Genomic DNA, 15,907 nt, shown 5'->3' with positions numbered 1-15,907 from the left:
ACTCATTAACGGGCGACTTACAGGAAACCCAACGAAGATAAGAATGAAAGAAAAACACCACACCATCAAAATGTTTTCACCTTTTATTCATCGAGACAACATGGACAGTAAAAGTAGATCAAAATTAAACAAGTCTTCAGTCTTCAAAATCTTTTGATCAAAATGAAATCAGTATATTTTTTTTTACAGTAAGGGGACATCATGGTGAGCTCGACGTGGAGGAGAAAAGAGACACGGCCGGTCAGGGAGACTAACATTGTACATACGCGTTCATCTGACTTTAGAAAAGAAGGGGCAGGGATGTGAAAGTGGAACCTGACACACAAAATAAACCACAAGCACTGACTTTATTTCATTTTCACTAAATGCTGAAAAACAAAGAGGGGTGCGTAAAGTTTTTTTTTTTTTTTTTATAAAAGAAACACAAAAAGCCATAATTTCCTCTAAGTTTGGTAAAGTGATGCCTGGGGACATGTAGACCAAGAAACACATTAGATGAACCACAACTACCTTCCTCCAAGATCAACAGGTAAGGGAACATGAAAATCATCTCATGTTTTTAAATAAGCCACTACACAACTGTGGTTCACCTTGTTTTTAAGCAGCGAGGTGTCAGGTTCAGGGTAAGGATGGGTGCGCTCTTCCACTTTTCCTCCACCAGGTAGCCCAGCTTCCCCTGTTGAACAAAGATGTTCACAAAATGTCATGTTAGCAAAGGTCCCGCAACAAGGTGTTTTTTTTTTTTTTTAAACATCTGCTGCTACTGGAGCAACATCAACATCTGGATAAACGCTACTGGTCAAATGTATCCCTCAATTTAGCCACAGAGGAAGGTGAAGGTTGTAAACAAATTTAACTGGTTATGATGCACACAAAAATCCTGATGTGGATTAAAAAATGATCTACCTAGTAGCACCTATCAAAAGTCTGTACTTGCACGATTCTAAAAAAAAAAAAAAAAAAAAAAAAGTTTGGTCACTACCTTGTACCCTTATCCTTTAAAAACACTGACAAGCCTGTTTGATATTCCCAGCACCGATGCACAAGTGCAATAATTAAAACACTTGGCAGAATTTGAGCCAATTTAAAAGATGGCTTCCTACCAACTCAACCTATGTGACATTTAAAGTCTCACAACAAAACATGAAACTTGAGCATCTGGGGCAGGTATATCAAGCAGGCTGCCTCGTGCATCTCAGCTTTAAGAAAAGTTAATCTCTGGCATTTCTATGACAACCTCTTAACCTTTCCAAAACATATCTGAATGTTAATTTTAAAACAAGAAGCACAATAAAAAAAAAAAATGTACACATCAAGCTTTTACATCCATGTTTTGGAGAAGTACAGAATAGTTATTTCTGACAGGCAACAGCATTCAGAAATGGATGTGGGTAGAGAAAGGAGTACCTGGGGTGAGTACCTGCACAGTTTGACAGTCAGAGAGTATCCATGATTTTTAATTTGCCCTTTTCTCATGTGGTCTCGCTCACAACACCAACGCTGTGTGAGGTGTGGAAGTCAGCTGCAATTCATTCGATAAACCCTACCCTCCAGTTAGTTAGTTACATAAGGCCCCCGGTGCTAGGACACCCCCCAAACACACACTGCATGGTATTATCAGGCACAGTAAGCTGGACAACAAATCCAAGGCATTTGAGAAATGATAACTGTAAAAAATAAAGTTTCTTGTTTTTTTACATACACCTTTGACTACAGCTGAAAGTCTGTCTGTGTGTTTACATGTGAGCAGGAGAAATCCCCACTTCATCTTATTTAGACACATATAGACACACAGAGGATGACTTCTCTCCCTTTATGGAGGGAAAGATCTCAGCAAACTCAAAAAGGTACACTTTCCTACTTCAAAGAAGAAAGAAAAACACAGGGTAATACAGGCAGGAAAATTTTACTGGTTAATACCTTTTCTGCCATTTTGCCTGCAAAGACAAAATACATCTCTAAGGAAAACCCAGATACAAAACGAGGGGTACCTCAGGGCATGTTTGCTCAGGACTACACTGGCTTTTCCCTCTTGGCTTTGTGTGAATGTTTTCTACTTTCTTCTCATTCATCGGGCCTAGTCCTTCATCTTCAGTGCATACTTATGATGCACTATTTGAAAACAGGATAAAGATATATGCACAAAGTACATAAGACAAAATCATAGGCATTGAACTGAACTTAAACAGGGTGGGAAAGGTAGGGAGAGAGGGAGGGTGAGGGAGATGGGAGAAGGGGGGGACAGGGTTGGGTTCAGAGCCAGGGGGGAGCAGGGAGGAGGCCGCACTTACCTGAGCCTGATCTGAGGTCCTATCAGATCAGTTTTAATTGGACTGAGTGTCACCTTCAGAATGGAGGAGCTCTTGCTGGCCGTTAAGCAGAGGGGAGGAGGCGGAGGCAGCCACCTCCGTCTCCATCGGTTCCACTTCGGACGAAGCCTTGACGGTGGCTGCATCGCCGCCAGAGTGCTTGTCTTTCTTAGAACTGCTTCTCTCCTCTGTCGACTTACGGTCTGAGGAAACATTACGCGTTCATGAACAACAATGTAAACAGATCCATCACAAGCCAATTACTGTTCCATGTCCCTGTTGAGGACTTTTGATCTCTGCGCCCACTGGTCCTCACCTTTGTCTTTTGATGACCGCTCTCTGTCCCTCTCCTTGTCCCTGTCCTTGCTGCGGCTGCGGTGGCGGTGAGATTTGCGCTCTGAGCTGCGAGACCTCCTCCGTTCGCGGCTGCGGGAGCGTCGTTTTCTATCGGAGCGATCCCGGCTGCGCCTCCTCTCCCTGTCCCTGTCCCGGCTCCTAAAAAAAAAAAAAAAGAAGAAGAGGAGGGGAATGGGGTGATTATTTTAAGAAATAGAATGCATTGAGTGACAAACTGGAACTTTAAGGCCGACACATTTCTGTTAAATGGGATTTCATAGAGTTGGCCATACCTGCTGCGTTTGCGCTCCCTTTCCCTCTCCTTGTCTCTGCTCCTGGACCTTCGCCGATCACGGGACCTGCTCCGTTTCCTGTCCGACGCTCGACTGGAGTGGCGGCTGTTGGAGTGGCTTCTGCGCGACCTCCTGTCCCTGTCCCGGTCTCTATCTCTGTCCCGGTCTCTGTCTCGCTCTCTCTCACGCTCCCGCTCTCTCTCCTTTTCTCGCTCCCTCTCCTTCTCGCGTTCCTTCTCTCGCTCCTTCTCCTTCTCTTCCTCCTCTTTGCGCTTTTTCTCACGCTCCTCCCTCTCACGCTCGCGGTCTTCTCTGTCCTTCTTGAGCGCGGGGGTTTCGCCTGGGGGCTCTTCTGAGCGGCGACGAAGTTTCTCCTATAAGCGAGAACACTCGTCTTAACTATGAAAAGTTGATCCAAATGTTTCAAAGGTGGCAGTAAAATATTAACAATTTCTTCTCTTGCAACAATGTCAGGACTCTGAATAAAGAAATTATGTTTTCTAGTTATTACAGCGTTACATTACCCTCTAGCTATGGGCTCTGTGGGTCAGAAACTCTTGTTACCTTGAGCTCCTCTACAGTAGATTTGATCTTAGCGTAGCCCATGTGTTGCTTGCCCATCAAGTGATCGTCCACGCGTGATTGTGCATCCCCCACGATGAGGAAGGCCCCACACACCTCACACACCTCCATCTGTTTCTCCTGGGCTGCAAAGCTCTCGATTGTCTGGAAGAAGTTTGAAAATTAAACATGTTTGTTAACAGTGAAAATAACAAAAGAAGAACCTGTAGTAGGCTGACTGTCCTGTTCAGTTCCCCGACTCACCGAGGGGGTGGAGCTGAGCAGCTCCCTCTCCTCCTTCAGCTGCTCCACCAGCTTCATCATTCCCTGGGCCTCCTCCACTCTGCCCTCTGACCCCAGCTCCTCGATCTAAGCAAAAGCCAACCAGAGAAAAGACAAATCAGCTTCATCACCATCCATGCCTTAAACTGTTATGTGTCAATGAGGATGAAGTTGGATGTCTTATATTGTTTTTTCATGCAAACCTGTAAAACTAGGTCTTCAATTTTCTCGGTTAGAACCTGGGCCTTCTCCTCGTTCTTTCCAGCTGGACCAGGACCCTGAAGGATCAAACACACTGTATCTCAGGTACAAAACAGCATCTATTTCATATTCCTTCAGGTTGATGACGTGCATGGTTAGAGAGTAAAGAAAGATGCACCGACTGGCATATACATTCACTTTAGCGATCGCTCAAAACAGCAACGCAGTCAAAATTAAAGGTTACAAACCCCTGCATTCTGCTGAGCTTGGGAGAGTGCAAGCCGGGCGTGTCCTCTTCGAATCCGCCGTTCCACCTCTGCCAGCAGTGACTGCAGATAACGCAGGAAGTCTCGCTCATATCCCTCCTTCATGAACCGAGAGCTTTTCTCATACCTGCAGTAGACGGGATGGAAATGGTTAATAAGGTGGCAACATAAAGACACAAACATTATGTCCCCCCTGCCCCCCGAAAAAAATCGGAACTTACGTTGTTCGAAGATTTTCATCGTGGATTTTCTCACAAGGACCTGTAAATGAATTAAACGCTTTAGTATCGTAGAACAGGCCAGTTTCATCTGCAAGTTACCAAGGACCACGAGGGATGAGTTAAAAAACAATGTAGTAATTCAACATAATTTATAAAAAGGACTCAAAAGGCACCTCATCAGTCTTATTTCTGTTTGAGTCTCCATTTTATACAAATTAAATACTTCTCCTTTACATATCTATCTTTTTTTTTTGCAGTATGTGCTGTGTACAAAATCAGCTGCTGCTGCCATACAGAAACATCTAATAGATAGATATCTATGATAACAATAATTAATAAATAATAATTAATAAAGATAATTTATTGATCCCGAGGGAAATTCAAAGCATCCAGTAGCAGGTTACAAAGACGTATATGACATGAAACATTTGTTACAAATTAAACCACAAAACAGACGCCCCCCTCCTCCCATACGTATATATTAACCCGAAAAAAAGATTTAAAGAATACCCCGAGATGAAACAAACTTAAACTGTACAATTAAAAATAGACTTATAACAAGAAATGTACATAACCCGTGCAGGGATAAAAATATATGTGAAATTTAAAACAAGAACCTATAAACAGTTGAGGGAAAAAAATCTGTAATTAGACCTGAATATAAAAAAATAAAAAAAGTGTTGACCTTCTGAAGTTGTGTTGTTTATATATGTACAGTAATGTTTAAAAAAGCAGATAGTGCAGAGTTATCAAAAACAGACATTAAATAACAAGCATTATATTAAATAACAGACATTATATTAAAGGTCCTATTTAAATAATTGAGGTGATCATTAAAGTGATCAACCAGAGGCTGACTCTTGGGACAGCTGTGCAGATGGGAAGTGGGAAAAGGTAGGTTTAGTCCAAGAAGCTAGTTTCTTACCCAGGTCAGACCGGGTGTTTGTGAAGAGCTCTGCCGGGCAGAAGCCACACAGATAGTACCGACAGACCTATGAGTGGAAACAGAGAAGTTTAAGGTTCAAAGTATTTCAGTCATCCTAACAATAACGTGGTCTTAGATTATGTCTCAAGTTACCAGTTTCACTAATGTCACTCTCTGAAGCAGCTAAAACACCTATCATCACTTGAGCATTAACTCTGACTTCAGTGGCATCAAGAGTAACGTTATAACTCTTAATTCATAACGCAGGCAATTGTAACGTATTAGCTTTAGCATTAGCCTACTCTGAAGCTAAATTCCCCACCACGCGTCCCTGGATGACACTTAAAGAAGACAAATTCCAAGTCATTTCTGTGTTATGGCCTATTAACAGTTGTTTTAAATCCGGCAAACCTCACAGAGCCTTTTATTTTTTTTAAAAGATCCCGAGGTCTGTAAAGTTCATTTACTAATCAAACGAGCTAAGCTAGGCTAAGGTTAGCTGCTAACTTACGCTCTCGTCGTCCCATCGCACGTTGCATCGCTTTTCATCAGGGGCCAAGTTTCTGTCTCGGCCCATTAACTCATCGAGCAACTGGGCTGCCGAGAGCATTTTGTCCTGTGTATAATGTAGCTCCGATTTAAACAACTACGGTGTGTCCGTACGAGCCTTTTCATTGACTGCGCGCAGAGTTCTTACAATCAAAATGGCAGACGCTGTAACAACGCCCGTGTGCTCCAACAGCAGCGGACCTCTGAACCGGAAGTACACATTTCAAGAATAGTTTTATAAGTAGGTGGATAATCGGAAATTTTACGCAGACCATAATTCTTTGAATAAAGTCCGAGATTGAAACATTTTCAGGGCGAAATAAATAAAAACGCATTCACACACAAAGTACGTGGATTATTTTACTTTGAAAGTATTTACCGGGACTCATTGAATGTTACTTTGTCTGACTTGATAAAATATTTGAGGAAACCCGTGACAGTTGATTTCTTTTTGATAGCTTTACTTAAAATATAAATTTCAGGTGTAGGTCTACTGGCTTATTTTAATTAAATTAACAGAAAATTATTTTCAATTTGATTTAACTGAAAAACTCCACTTACTGTCATGGCAGAATCCTGATTAGATAGCGCCCTCTAGCGATCAATCAAAGTATGCTAGTATGCATTCTGTTGTAACGGGGAAGCTAACATAAAAATCTATGGCCCCTTTCAGACTGTTTTTTGCAAATGTGTAGCAACTAAACTCAATGAGTAGGGCCCATAGACTGGTAGGGCCCCATTCAGACTGCCATTTCAAGTCGGGATATTTATATTATGACTGGTGTAGATGTTGGACTGCATATTGATTACACATTACATAGTTTTACCGTTTGAACTTGAGGGAGTGACAGGAAGAGGTGCCTGTAGCTGCTTGCTACATGGAGACACATTAAGAGTCAAACACTGAGAAAAAGTGGTTCCTGGTAGACAACCCTTCAGCCAATCGTCTGATGAAGATATATTCCTTTTCAGATTTTATTACACAAATTGTGTCCTTGAATAGTAAAATCTGGTGCTTTTAAAGATTTGTATGCAGATTCTTCAAAATGGAAATTGCCCTAGAACTAAACCATGTGCACTAGAGGAGGTGGGACAGGTTGTAACTACAGCAGGATGCCCCAGCTACCAGCACAACTAGTCATGAGACGTACCGTATTGACACCATAGACTGTAAATACATACATACATATATATTGTTGTGGATTTTTCTGTTGGTAATGAAAGATCTCAAGTCAAAGTCTTTTGTCTTTGTGTATTTTATTGCATATAGTAAAAAGTTATTTTGCAAAAGGGGTAATCAGCTACAAAAGTAACATCAGTCACAAGTGCATCAAAGATTCCCGGGGCAGTCCCGGTTGCAGAGCATATTAATACTTTCACAGGGTGTAGGTATTTTGCATATACATATACATCGTCATTGGTTTCAGCTTGCCCTAGTGACTACACCTTCTGCTAGTTTGCCTGGTGATTTATCTATGCAAGCTTCTTTCTATAAGGCACCTGGTTCAGAGGAACACCAACAGAAACTCCTTTGTCAGGAGGGCACTGATCTAAGGTCATGCTGTACCCAGATCCTGAGGAGCGTACCTGTTGGAGATACAGACCAAGGCCATACAGAGAAACAGTTTCTAATTGCTAAATGACGCACGATCATCCTAATCTTTTAAATTCAAACGAAGGCAACAGACAGATAGTATTTTTTCCACCAGAATATACATACAGTCTATGATTGACACAGGGTTCCTGCGGATGCTTGAAATGGCTTTGAAAGTCTTAAATTCGACAATTTGAGATTGAAAGATTTGAAATTGAAGTTCTTAAATTGTCCTTTTTTATGAGGTAATCTGCCAGCAGGCACATTTTCACAGAATATGTTGTGGGTTTCAATTGACCTCGAACAAGAGACCGTTAATCAAAGAGGCAGAAGTTGTGGATCTGATAAACTTTATTACAAGTAACAAAGTTTTGTTGATGTATAAACCTACCAGTGAACTTTTAGGTTTAGATAGAAGAATACAACACCTCTGTGTATCATTTACAACTTTCAGTTTCTGACTTTATCTCGAAGACGTTGTAAAAACTGTGGTGGAGTCACAATATCTTTGACACGTTGCACAAATCCAGGTGTTATCATATTTTCAGATAAGACATCTGTATTCATTAATAGTTAACATGACTTGGTGTGCACAACCAAAACTTAAAGGGGTGTTGTTAGAGTTTTGCAAGTCAGGGAGTTCAGAGAACAGCAATATGTTGTTGAAACTTTTCCTCCATAAAACATGTCAGAATATTTATTGCATAAGGGTATTGCAAAGTTGTTTAGTCTATAAATGCTGAAGTGTGTGGAAATGGTTTACTTGCTCAATACTTGTCAGTTGTCATGATACAAATAAACATGAAATAAGTAAAATGAATCAACCATACTTTCTGGTGAAGAAACAAACTAAGACACACTGAGACAGATGGTGATTTACGGAGAAGACTACCTAACTAAGTTCCATGTAGACCTGCACCCTGCTGATGCACACATGTCTGTGTTTGTTAGGAAGCTTCAGACGCCTCAGCTCCAGCTCTTTCTCTGTTTCTATGTTGACTGAAAGTTAGTGAGAGACAGTATTTTCAATATTGTGACCGCCATCTTTAAGTTTCAAAACACCTCGTCCAATTGATGACATCACTTATACTACGTCCATGTTTTTTTCCCAGTTTGTGGTTTGAAACATAATCTGTAAATATGTATAGACGAAGCCTGAGTGACGTCAGCCATCTGTTCCTGCAGGGGGCTTTGGAGTCCCATCAATGGCGGTCTCCATGCTGGAAATCCTGTCTCAACTTAACTTTCAGTCATCCTAACAACAGACAGAGAGCTGGAGCTTTAACCTTATGACAAACCGTTACATCATGCCCACCTGTCAATCATGTCAGCTACATGTCTAATGTTGGAGTTTGAAAGATTGAAGTATAACAGAGACACAAAGTTGAGGGCAGCAACAGGCACGAACCAGTTTTTATCTGACCTTTGGATTCAGCCAAGTCATAAGATGCTTTGACACACACACACACACACACACACACACACACACACACACACACACACACACACACACACACGTTGGCAGAGAAGTACAAACATTTGCTATAAAAACGTGCAGCAAATTAAAAACTATGCAAATTTAAAAGTGAACGCAGAAGCCAAAAACTAAAGAAATGTCCAAAACCCACTACTGACCAGAATCACACCAAAGAACAAAAGTGAAAGTAAGAAACCCTATCCTATAAAAAGCCGGACCAGCATGCACATTCAGTCACTACATCCAGAGCATCACAAGAAAAGATAAGACTCTCTTCATTCTATGATTTTATTATTCATTTGATTGACGTCAGTTTGTTTTAGACTTCAAGATGTTTTCAATGATAAATCTCTTTTTTTTTTAAATAAATACTGAGAAAAACATTTAGATATCAAGCTATCACTGCTGTATCTGCAAAGATTGATATAGTCAGTCAGTCAAGATACATTTTCCCCTTTGTATTATATCTTGTGCAAATTCTGATGAACCTACACATTAAAAAAAAAAAAAAAAACAGTCACTAAAGATCTGAACAGCCATTTCTCAGAAGTCAGGGGGCTGACCAGAAACAGACAAAAGTGAAAGTAAGAGACCCTATAAAAAGGGCGACCAGCCTGCACATTCAAAAAAACAGCCGATAAAGATCTGAACGGTCATTTCTCGGAAATCAGGGGGCTTAACAGAATCACACAAAAGAAAAAAAGTGAAAGTAAGAAAACTATAAAAAGTCGGACCAGCCTGCACATTCAGTCACTGCATCCAGAGCATCACAAGAAAAGGTAAGACTCTCTTCATTCTATGATTTTATTATTCATTTGATTGACATCAGTTTGTTTTAGACTTCAAGATGATGATAAATCTCTTTTTTTATAAAGGACTCCTTGTACTGCTGAGTTTTCCTTTTCCCTCTTTGTTTATTTTTCTTGAATGATGTGAACATGGAATTGACATTTATTTAAAAGTTACTTTGACAAACAGCTCTCACATGAACTGGATGAATTAAAAGATAAATCTATGATCTACTGCATGTTTCCATAAACTTGTTTAACACCACATACTGAGATCATGTAAGTCTAATTAAAAATCAGATAAAAGCTCTGACATACTTTATCTGAATATCTAAATGTATTCAGCTTCATGTTTTTACTCCGCTGCAGTCCAGAGGGAAATAATGAACCTTCTAGTCCACTACATTTATCAAGCAGTGAAACTTTCTGTAACTCATAAACTGAACTCTTGCATGAATATTTTACACACCGGTAACAGTTTGGAAAAATGTTGGAAATACACTAAAACAGTAATAATCAGCACTGAGGGCTTGAGCTCTTACTCAAATCAGTACATAGTGACTTCATCATTCATTTGCAAAGCTGTATTCCTCATTGTTGTTATTTTTACAGAGTTTATGATCTGAATATTCTTCCTTTATCGAGGTAAAGTCATCCACATTAACACACAACTGTTATATTTTACAGATATGGGAGGAGAAGAATCCAAACCAGCCCCAGCCCCACCGCCACCCACACCCCCAGCCCCACCCCCACCTTCTCGTAAGACTTTCCACATATAGCAAAAATGGTTCCTGTTCCAATATTACCATTCAGTGAAACATGATGCTGTTTAATTTGTTTAAATAGTCTGAAGTTGTCTTAATGTATGTTAACATGTGAATTTGTCTTTCAGCTTGTTTAAGACAGCCATGGAGGACTCTGCCGACGTGAGTAAACAGGAAGTGAGGGTGGTGAAACTGGGTGTGGTTCTGCCACTCAGCAGAGCATCAATAACAATGTGCCTGTTGAACATTCAATATTTAAAACACTGAAGTAATGAATCTCATGTTCTTCTATCAACAGGAGCACTGAGGACAATCTCAACTTCATGAAATCTTACCAACCTCGAAAGAAAGGAGCCAGACATCTCAGGATTCTGCTTCATGGACCGGTCGGTGCCGGCAAGTCCAGTTTCATAAACTCTGTTGAAAGTGCTTTGAGAGGCGTTGTTACAAATCGAGCTTTGACGGATGCGACCTCTGGGAGCAGCTTCACCCTAAAGGTAAGAACAACTGATGACTGTGGTGACTCCAAACTAAGATTATTCACCATTCTCTGTAAACTCAATTCCTTGAAGAAATTGATATTTTTTTGGCAGCTCAGTTTCAGTTAGAAGATAACAAATAAAATAAAAAACATTTGATCAACATAGATTATCGTTGAATAACCTCACTGAATAAAATAAAATAATTATTTTGATGGTTTAGGAATGTCTATCTTAGATTAACCTGAACGATGCAAATCATTTCTCCTTCTTCTTCACAGTACCAAACATACAAAATTCAAAAAGATGAGCAGAGCTTCTATTCTATTGTTTTCAACGACATCATGGGCTTGGAGGCAAACCTCAACAACGGAGTCCAGGTGGAAGATGTCAAACTGGCCCTGCGGGGACATGTGAAAGATGGTTACAAGGTACACTCCTAAGACGTTCTCTTTTTTTGTGAAGTGCCCTCAAAATCCTGAGAATCCTCTCATACAGCTCCTAACTTTCCTTAAAAAATCCTAGCAAGGTGTCCTAGATTCGTTATGATTTAGAAACACTCTCTGAGCGAGGAAGGGATAGAAACTTTTATCTTAATGAGGAGGTGTAGTTGACCCGGTTGACCCCGTTGCTAGGTATGACACTTTCTTCAGAAGCTGCGATTGGTTGAGTTCTCTCTCAGGGTGTTTTCCCATTAGGCACATTTGTACGTACCGTGCCGCGAGCACAAGGTTATTCAAGCTTTATTTTTTATATCTTGATTTGTATATCTTGGATACAAACATCCACAAAAAGCTTGAAATGCAAATGTGCATATGTTAGTGTGTCCTGGTGGCCAAAAGAAAACATGAACACCCACCATAATGGAGCCGTCCACCTCCACGATCACCTACAACTTGATAACTTCTACGACAAATTCCAGTCTGGAATTTTTTTTTTTCAGTCCCTCTACCTGCTACCCCTCGGTCACATCATCACCTGGCGCGGAATCACATTCCACTGTTATGCTCCAAAGTTGCGTGAGCAGCAATAACTCTCCATGCCAGCAGGCGGCAGTAGTCTGTAATCATCATTCCAAAAAGGGGAAACCGGGAGAGTATGAGGAAGAACGCGAATAAATAAACCGTTGTTGTGATACGAGAAGACAATTTTCTCACCGCTGTCGCTCAACACTCGTAATATGGGTACTTCTAATGGAGAATAATGTCTGATAAAAAGTTGAAAATGGCGCTTGCGTTGTCAGCCCTTGGTCTTTTATTAGTGGAACAAGAATAGAAGAGGCACTTCCTTATTTCTTCTTGTGCACTGACTCTCCTGTTTCACTTAGCTGAACAGCCAATCAGAGAGATTTCTACCCCCAACCGCGACAGCTCACGCCGATTCATCATGCAGAATCGGCCAAAAAAAGGCCAACTGGTGCGGACGGGTAGCGACGGAGCTGGACACACCGCAAAGACTAGGGCGACGACCGCTCACCGACGGACCGACGGCCGACTGTCTCCTTGGTGTGTCAGGGCCTTTAAGCTCAGCTTCACCTCTATGTCTGTCTCTTGGTTGACTGAAAGTTAGTGTGAGACAGAATTTTCAAAATGTCAATGACCATGAATTGGCTTCATAAATCCTATATTCATATTTCTGCATTAATGAATTACTGCCACCTACAGAGAGGAGTGTTTCAAACCATTGATTAGAGTTGTTTTCACGTGTGTTCTTTTTTTACATAAATAAACAGAAAGAGGACCAGCTCATAATAAAACTGCTCCATACTAGGAAAGGTTAGAAGAACTCACCTTTTGAGTTCTTTTTTTTTTAAATAACCATTTTGCTTTTTTATTCACTGAAACATTCACGGCTCTGTGCATTGAAAAATACTATTAGAATGTCTATTTTTGTTTTTCAGTTTCGTACTAATGGCCCACTGACAGAGAATGACCCGGGCTATGAATCCAACCCCTCTCTGGATAACAAAGTCCACGTGCTGGTCTGTGTGGTTCCTGTCAGCACAGTCTCTCTGTTAGATGACAAAGTTGTGCAGAAGTTAAGAGAAGTCAGACTAGCTGCAAGTGATCTGGGTAAGAACAGATATCACACACTTACATTTCCAAATCAGGCAAATGAAATACAAGAAAATCAAAAGATTAAAATACTATTAAATATTAAATACTATTAAATACTATAATATATGTTTCCACATCTGCAGGAATTCCCCAACTGGCCATCCTCACCAAAGTTGATACAGCCTGTCCTGAGGTCAGATCAAATATTCACAACTTGCACAAGAGCAAGTACCTGAAGGAAAAGGTGAGCCGGTTTAGATTTATTATTGTTGAGTTTCAGTTCTTTTTCTCATCACATTTCCACCTTTGGTCTGAGCTTTGCAATCCCTGATTATCTGAAATTATTTGACTCTAACAGGTGGAAAAATTCAGTGCAATGCTGGGAATTCCCATCAACTGCATCTTCCTGGTGAAGAACTACGAGTCAGAAATCAACACGAGTGACGACATCAACGGGCCGATTCTGACCGCACTGAGACAGATGGTAAACTTCGGAGAAGACTACCTCAACTACATGTAGGCCGTCTCACTGCTGAGGCAGTCATTCAATCAAGTCATTCTGAATATTTACATTATGAACATGAAATTAAAAAATCAACAGTAAAAACGTTGTTGTAATTTGTAATTTTCTCAAGAAATTATTAGGTAGACTTTAAAGATTAACCTAGCACAAGAAAAGTACACAATCCAGCACAGTTAAAAAAAACCTTACATCATGCACAGCTGGAAAACCTCAAGATTGAAAAAGGAGCCCTGCGCTAGTTCAGGCTGAATACGGTACTTTTTCCTGCAAGCGGCCATCAGCTGATCTGAGAACCGCCCCAATGCCAACCAATCATTATCACACCCTGACAACAAGGCGGTCTATTTAAACCATTCTGCCTCTCATTCTTCCTGCATCACATCCACTCTGCTGCTAGACACTGCTGTGAAATTCTCCCTCCACCACCCTAACCTCCACCAGCTTCAGTCAGCACATTTTATATTCTAGGATGAGTTGTTTGCCTGTTATGGCTGCAAAATGTCAGGATAATTACATGCACATTCAGGTTCTGTTCTGCATGTCCCCATGGGGGGAATTAAAGGTTTGCGCTCTCAGCAAAATCTGTGGCATGCTGCACTGATACTGCTGAGAGCTAAGAGCAGAACCAATACCGGCAAATACAACTGTACAAACCACAAGTGGAATAAAAGGTTACATCTATGACAAGAGTATTCCTGACTGAACTACAAAGAAACATCCAGAGTGTTCATTTTTCACACTTTATTGTCCCTTTTGTCATCAGTGTTCTTGATGAAGTGGTCAGACTCGTTAAACCTCCGATGGTTGGACATGAACCCCCTTTGACATCCTGTCTGTCCTCGATACAACGTTTCAAATTTCACCTTTGCACATTTGATGGTTATGTAAGAATGATTAATGATCGTTATGAATTCTGCAGCACAAAATGGGTTTCAAAATAATTGGTCCTCAAATGTCATGTATGAAACAGAGATGCACACACATCACAGTGTAAGCAGAGCAGATCCAATAAAGTGGATTATTCCATGCAACCTCTGCAGTGACATGGTCCAGCATTCACAAGGGAAGACTTGAAACTACTTCGATATTATCATCATAATTGTTTTATCATCCGCAGAGTGCAGGAGCAGTCGAGAGAGAAAATGGCACAATTAACAATGAATTGGCAAAATGCAGCTATACGTAATGAATTTATTCATCTTGGTAATTTTGTGGATATACCATTTACATCTCTCTACCAACTTATAGGGTAATTCTTCGTTTAGGTCTGTGTAAGACACCTCATAGCAGAAAAGGGAATATGATTGGCTGATGATCAAGAAATGTATATGTCTGACATGTACAAGTGAATGGTAATGTAATCTTCTCTCTAGCCTATTACATTGCAAATAAGACACAAACATGGTCTCAGTCCTTATGAAATCATCTTTCTCTTAACACTAAAATGGCCGCATTGGACCTCATATTGTGAAGATGAAATATTAAGGTACAACAGCTCTCTCTCTCTCTCTCTCTCTTGTCTATGTCACTCTCCCAAACACATTTTCTAGTCTAAATGCTCATCCACAGCAGACTCCACCCTAAGACATCCAACCTGATGATTGGGTTCTCATCAAGGACTTCAGGAGAAAACTGGGAGCAGAGGAGGTTCACATGGGTCCCTACAAGGTTCTCCTGACCACTTAAAACAGAGGTAGAGGTTGTGGGCAGAGCCACTTGGACCCAAGTCAACCACTGCAAGAACACGCCAGAGGCCAACATATAAAGGATAAAGGAATATGACTGAGGTGGAGGCTGGTTGCTGCTCCGAAAAATCAGTAATGACGTCCTCATCAAAGCGTTCAAATAATACACTACAAAAAGTATGCCATCAATTTCGAAACACAAAATGGGTTGTGTGTGTACTTTTTATCAGCATGCAAGGTGGCACTGACCCTAGGACGCTTCAGGTGGCGCCATGAACAAGACTGTACGAAGTTGACATCACTGCCCTCCTGTGGCCACATCGGGAAAATGCAGCACGTAGCAAAACGCTTTATTTTTATATGGAAATGAATTTACGGATCTCAATGTGTTTAAAATAATTATCATTGCAGGTTATTATCACATTAATGTTGACTGTAAAAAAAAAAAAAAAAAAAAGTTTTCTGGCGTGGAGACCGGCGTGGTTGCTAAGGGGTCAGGTTAGACAAATTATCAACATTTGTATTTCTGGTTTACACTTACAAAAACAAACTTTAAAAAAAGCTGACAACGACAACGCTGTTGTAGCCTCCAAA

At 40.6% G+C, this 15,907-nt stretch overlaps 3 protein-coding genes and 1 long non-coding RNA gene across 6 annotated transcripts in view; 2 read left to right on the top strand and 2 right to left on the bottom strand.

The window, feature by feature from the left end:
• Positions 1-70: 70 nt before the first annotated feature.
• luc7l3 (LUC7-like 3 pre-mRNA splicing factor) lies at positions 71-6,113 on the bottom strand. Of its 2 annotated transcripts, XM_061065242.1 has the most exons (11): positions 5,906-6,113; positions 5,395-5,461; positions 4,470-4,509; positions 4,231-4,375; positions 3,985-4,059; positions 3,764-3,868; positions 3,503-3,664; positions 2,939-3,312; positions 2,626-2,804; positions 2,292-2,512; positions 71-676 (listed from the first exon to the last, which is right to left on the bottom strand). In XM_061065242.1, exons 1-10 carry the CDS (start codon positions 6,002-6,004, stop codon positions 2,325-2,327), a joined length of 1,434 nt encoding a protein of 477 aa, XP_060921225.1. In that variant the 5' UTR covers positions 6,005-6,113; the 3' UTR covers positions 71-676; positions 2,292-2,324. The 2 variants fall into 2 exon arrangements, with proteins under 2 accessions (XP_060921225.1, XP_060921224.1); XM_061065241.1 differs by having other exon boundaries at positions 71-2,512.
• A 2,446-nt stretch (positions 6,114-8,559) lies between these two features.
• Positions 8,560-15,907, bottom strand: part of LOC132954531 (uncharacterized) — an 80,663-nt gene continuing 73,315 nt past the window's right edge. Inside the window, exon 2 of the long non-coding RNA XR_009665778.1 lies at positions 8,560-8,792. This is a non-coding gene — a long non-coding RNA (uncharacterized LOC132954531). The remainder of the gene's footprint in view (positions 8,793-15,907) is intronic.
• LOC132954521 (interferon-induced protein 44-like) overlaps positions 9,638-15,907 on the top strand; it is a 158,302-nt gene continuing 152,032 nt past the window's right edge. The window contains exon 1 of one of the 2 annotated variants that reach the window (XM_061027094.1): positions 9,638-9,723. The gene's annotated coding sequence lies outside the window, so the exon portion shown is untranslated. The remainder of the gene's footprint in view (positions 9,724-15,907) is intronic. The other variant, XM_061027095.1, reaches the window with a different exon arrangement.
• Positions 9,888-13,655, top strand: LOC132954522 (interferon-induced protein 44-like). Its single transcript, XM_061027096.1, has 7 exons — positions 9,888-10,564; positions 10,698-10,731; positions 10,868-11,066; positions 11,330-11,479; positions 12,949-13,120; positions 13,249-13,349; positions 13,464-13,655. Exons 1-7 carry the CDS (start codon positions 10,492-10,494, stop codon positions 13,623-13,625), a joined length of 891 nt encoding a protein of 296 aa, XP_060883079.1. The 5' UTR covers positions 9,888-10,491; the 3' UTR covers positions 13,626-13,655.

Source organism: Labrus mixtus, chromosome 20, assembly GCF_963584025.1.
Source record: "Labrus mixtus chromosome 20, fLabMix1.1, whole genome shotgun sequence".
In the NCBI taxonomy this organism is placed as follows: domain Eukaryota; kingdom Metazoa; phylum Chordata; class Actinopteri; order Labriformes; family Labridae; genus Labrus; species Labrus mixtus.
The sequence above is the reverse complement of the archived record's forward strand: the minus strand, read 5'-3'. Positions and strand labels throughout refer to the sequence as shown.

Bases quoted from the DNA above. Each gene is read 5' to 3' on its own strand.
- luc7l3 (XM_061065241.1), bottom strand. From the start codon at position 6,004: ATGCTCTCGGCAGCCCAGTTGCTCGATGAGTTAATGGGCCGAGACAGA. The intron at 4,376-4,469 runs GTAAGTTCCGAT...CGTCTACTGCAG, and splicing joins GATGAAAATCTTCGAACAAC to GTATGAGAAAAGCTCTCGGT. The intron at 4,060-4,230 runs GTTTGTAACCTT...TTGATCCTTCAG, and splicing joins AAGCTCAGCAGAATGCAGGG to GGTCCTGGTCCAGCTGGAAA.
- LOC132954522 (XM_061027096.1), top strand. From the start codon at position 10,492: ATGGGAGGAGAAGAATCCAAACCAGCCCCAGCCCCACCGCCACCCACA. The intron at 10,732-10,867 runs GTGAGTAAACAG...TTCTATCAACAG, and splicing joins CCATGGAGGACTCTGCCGAC to GAGCACTGAGGACAATCTCA. The intron at 11,067-11,329 runs GTAAGAACAACT...TCTTCTTCACAG, and splicing joins GGAGCAGCTTCACCCTAAAG to TACCAAACATACAAAATTCA.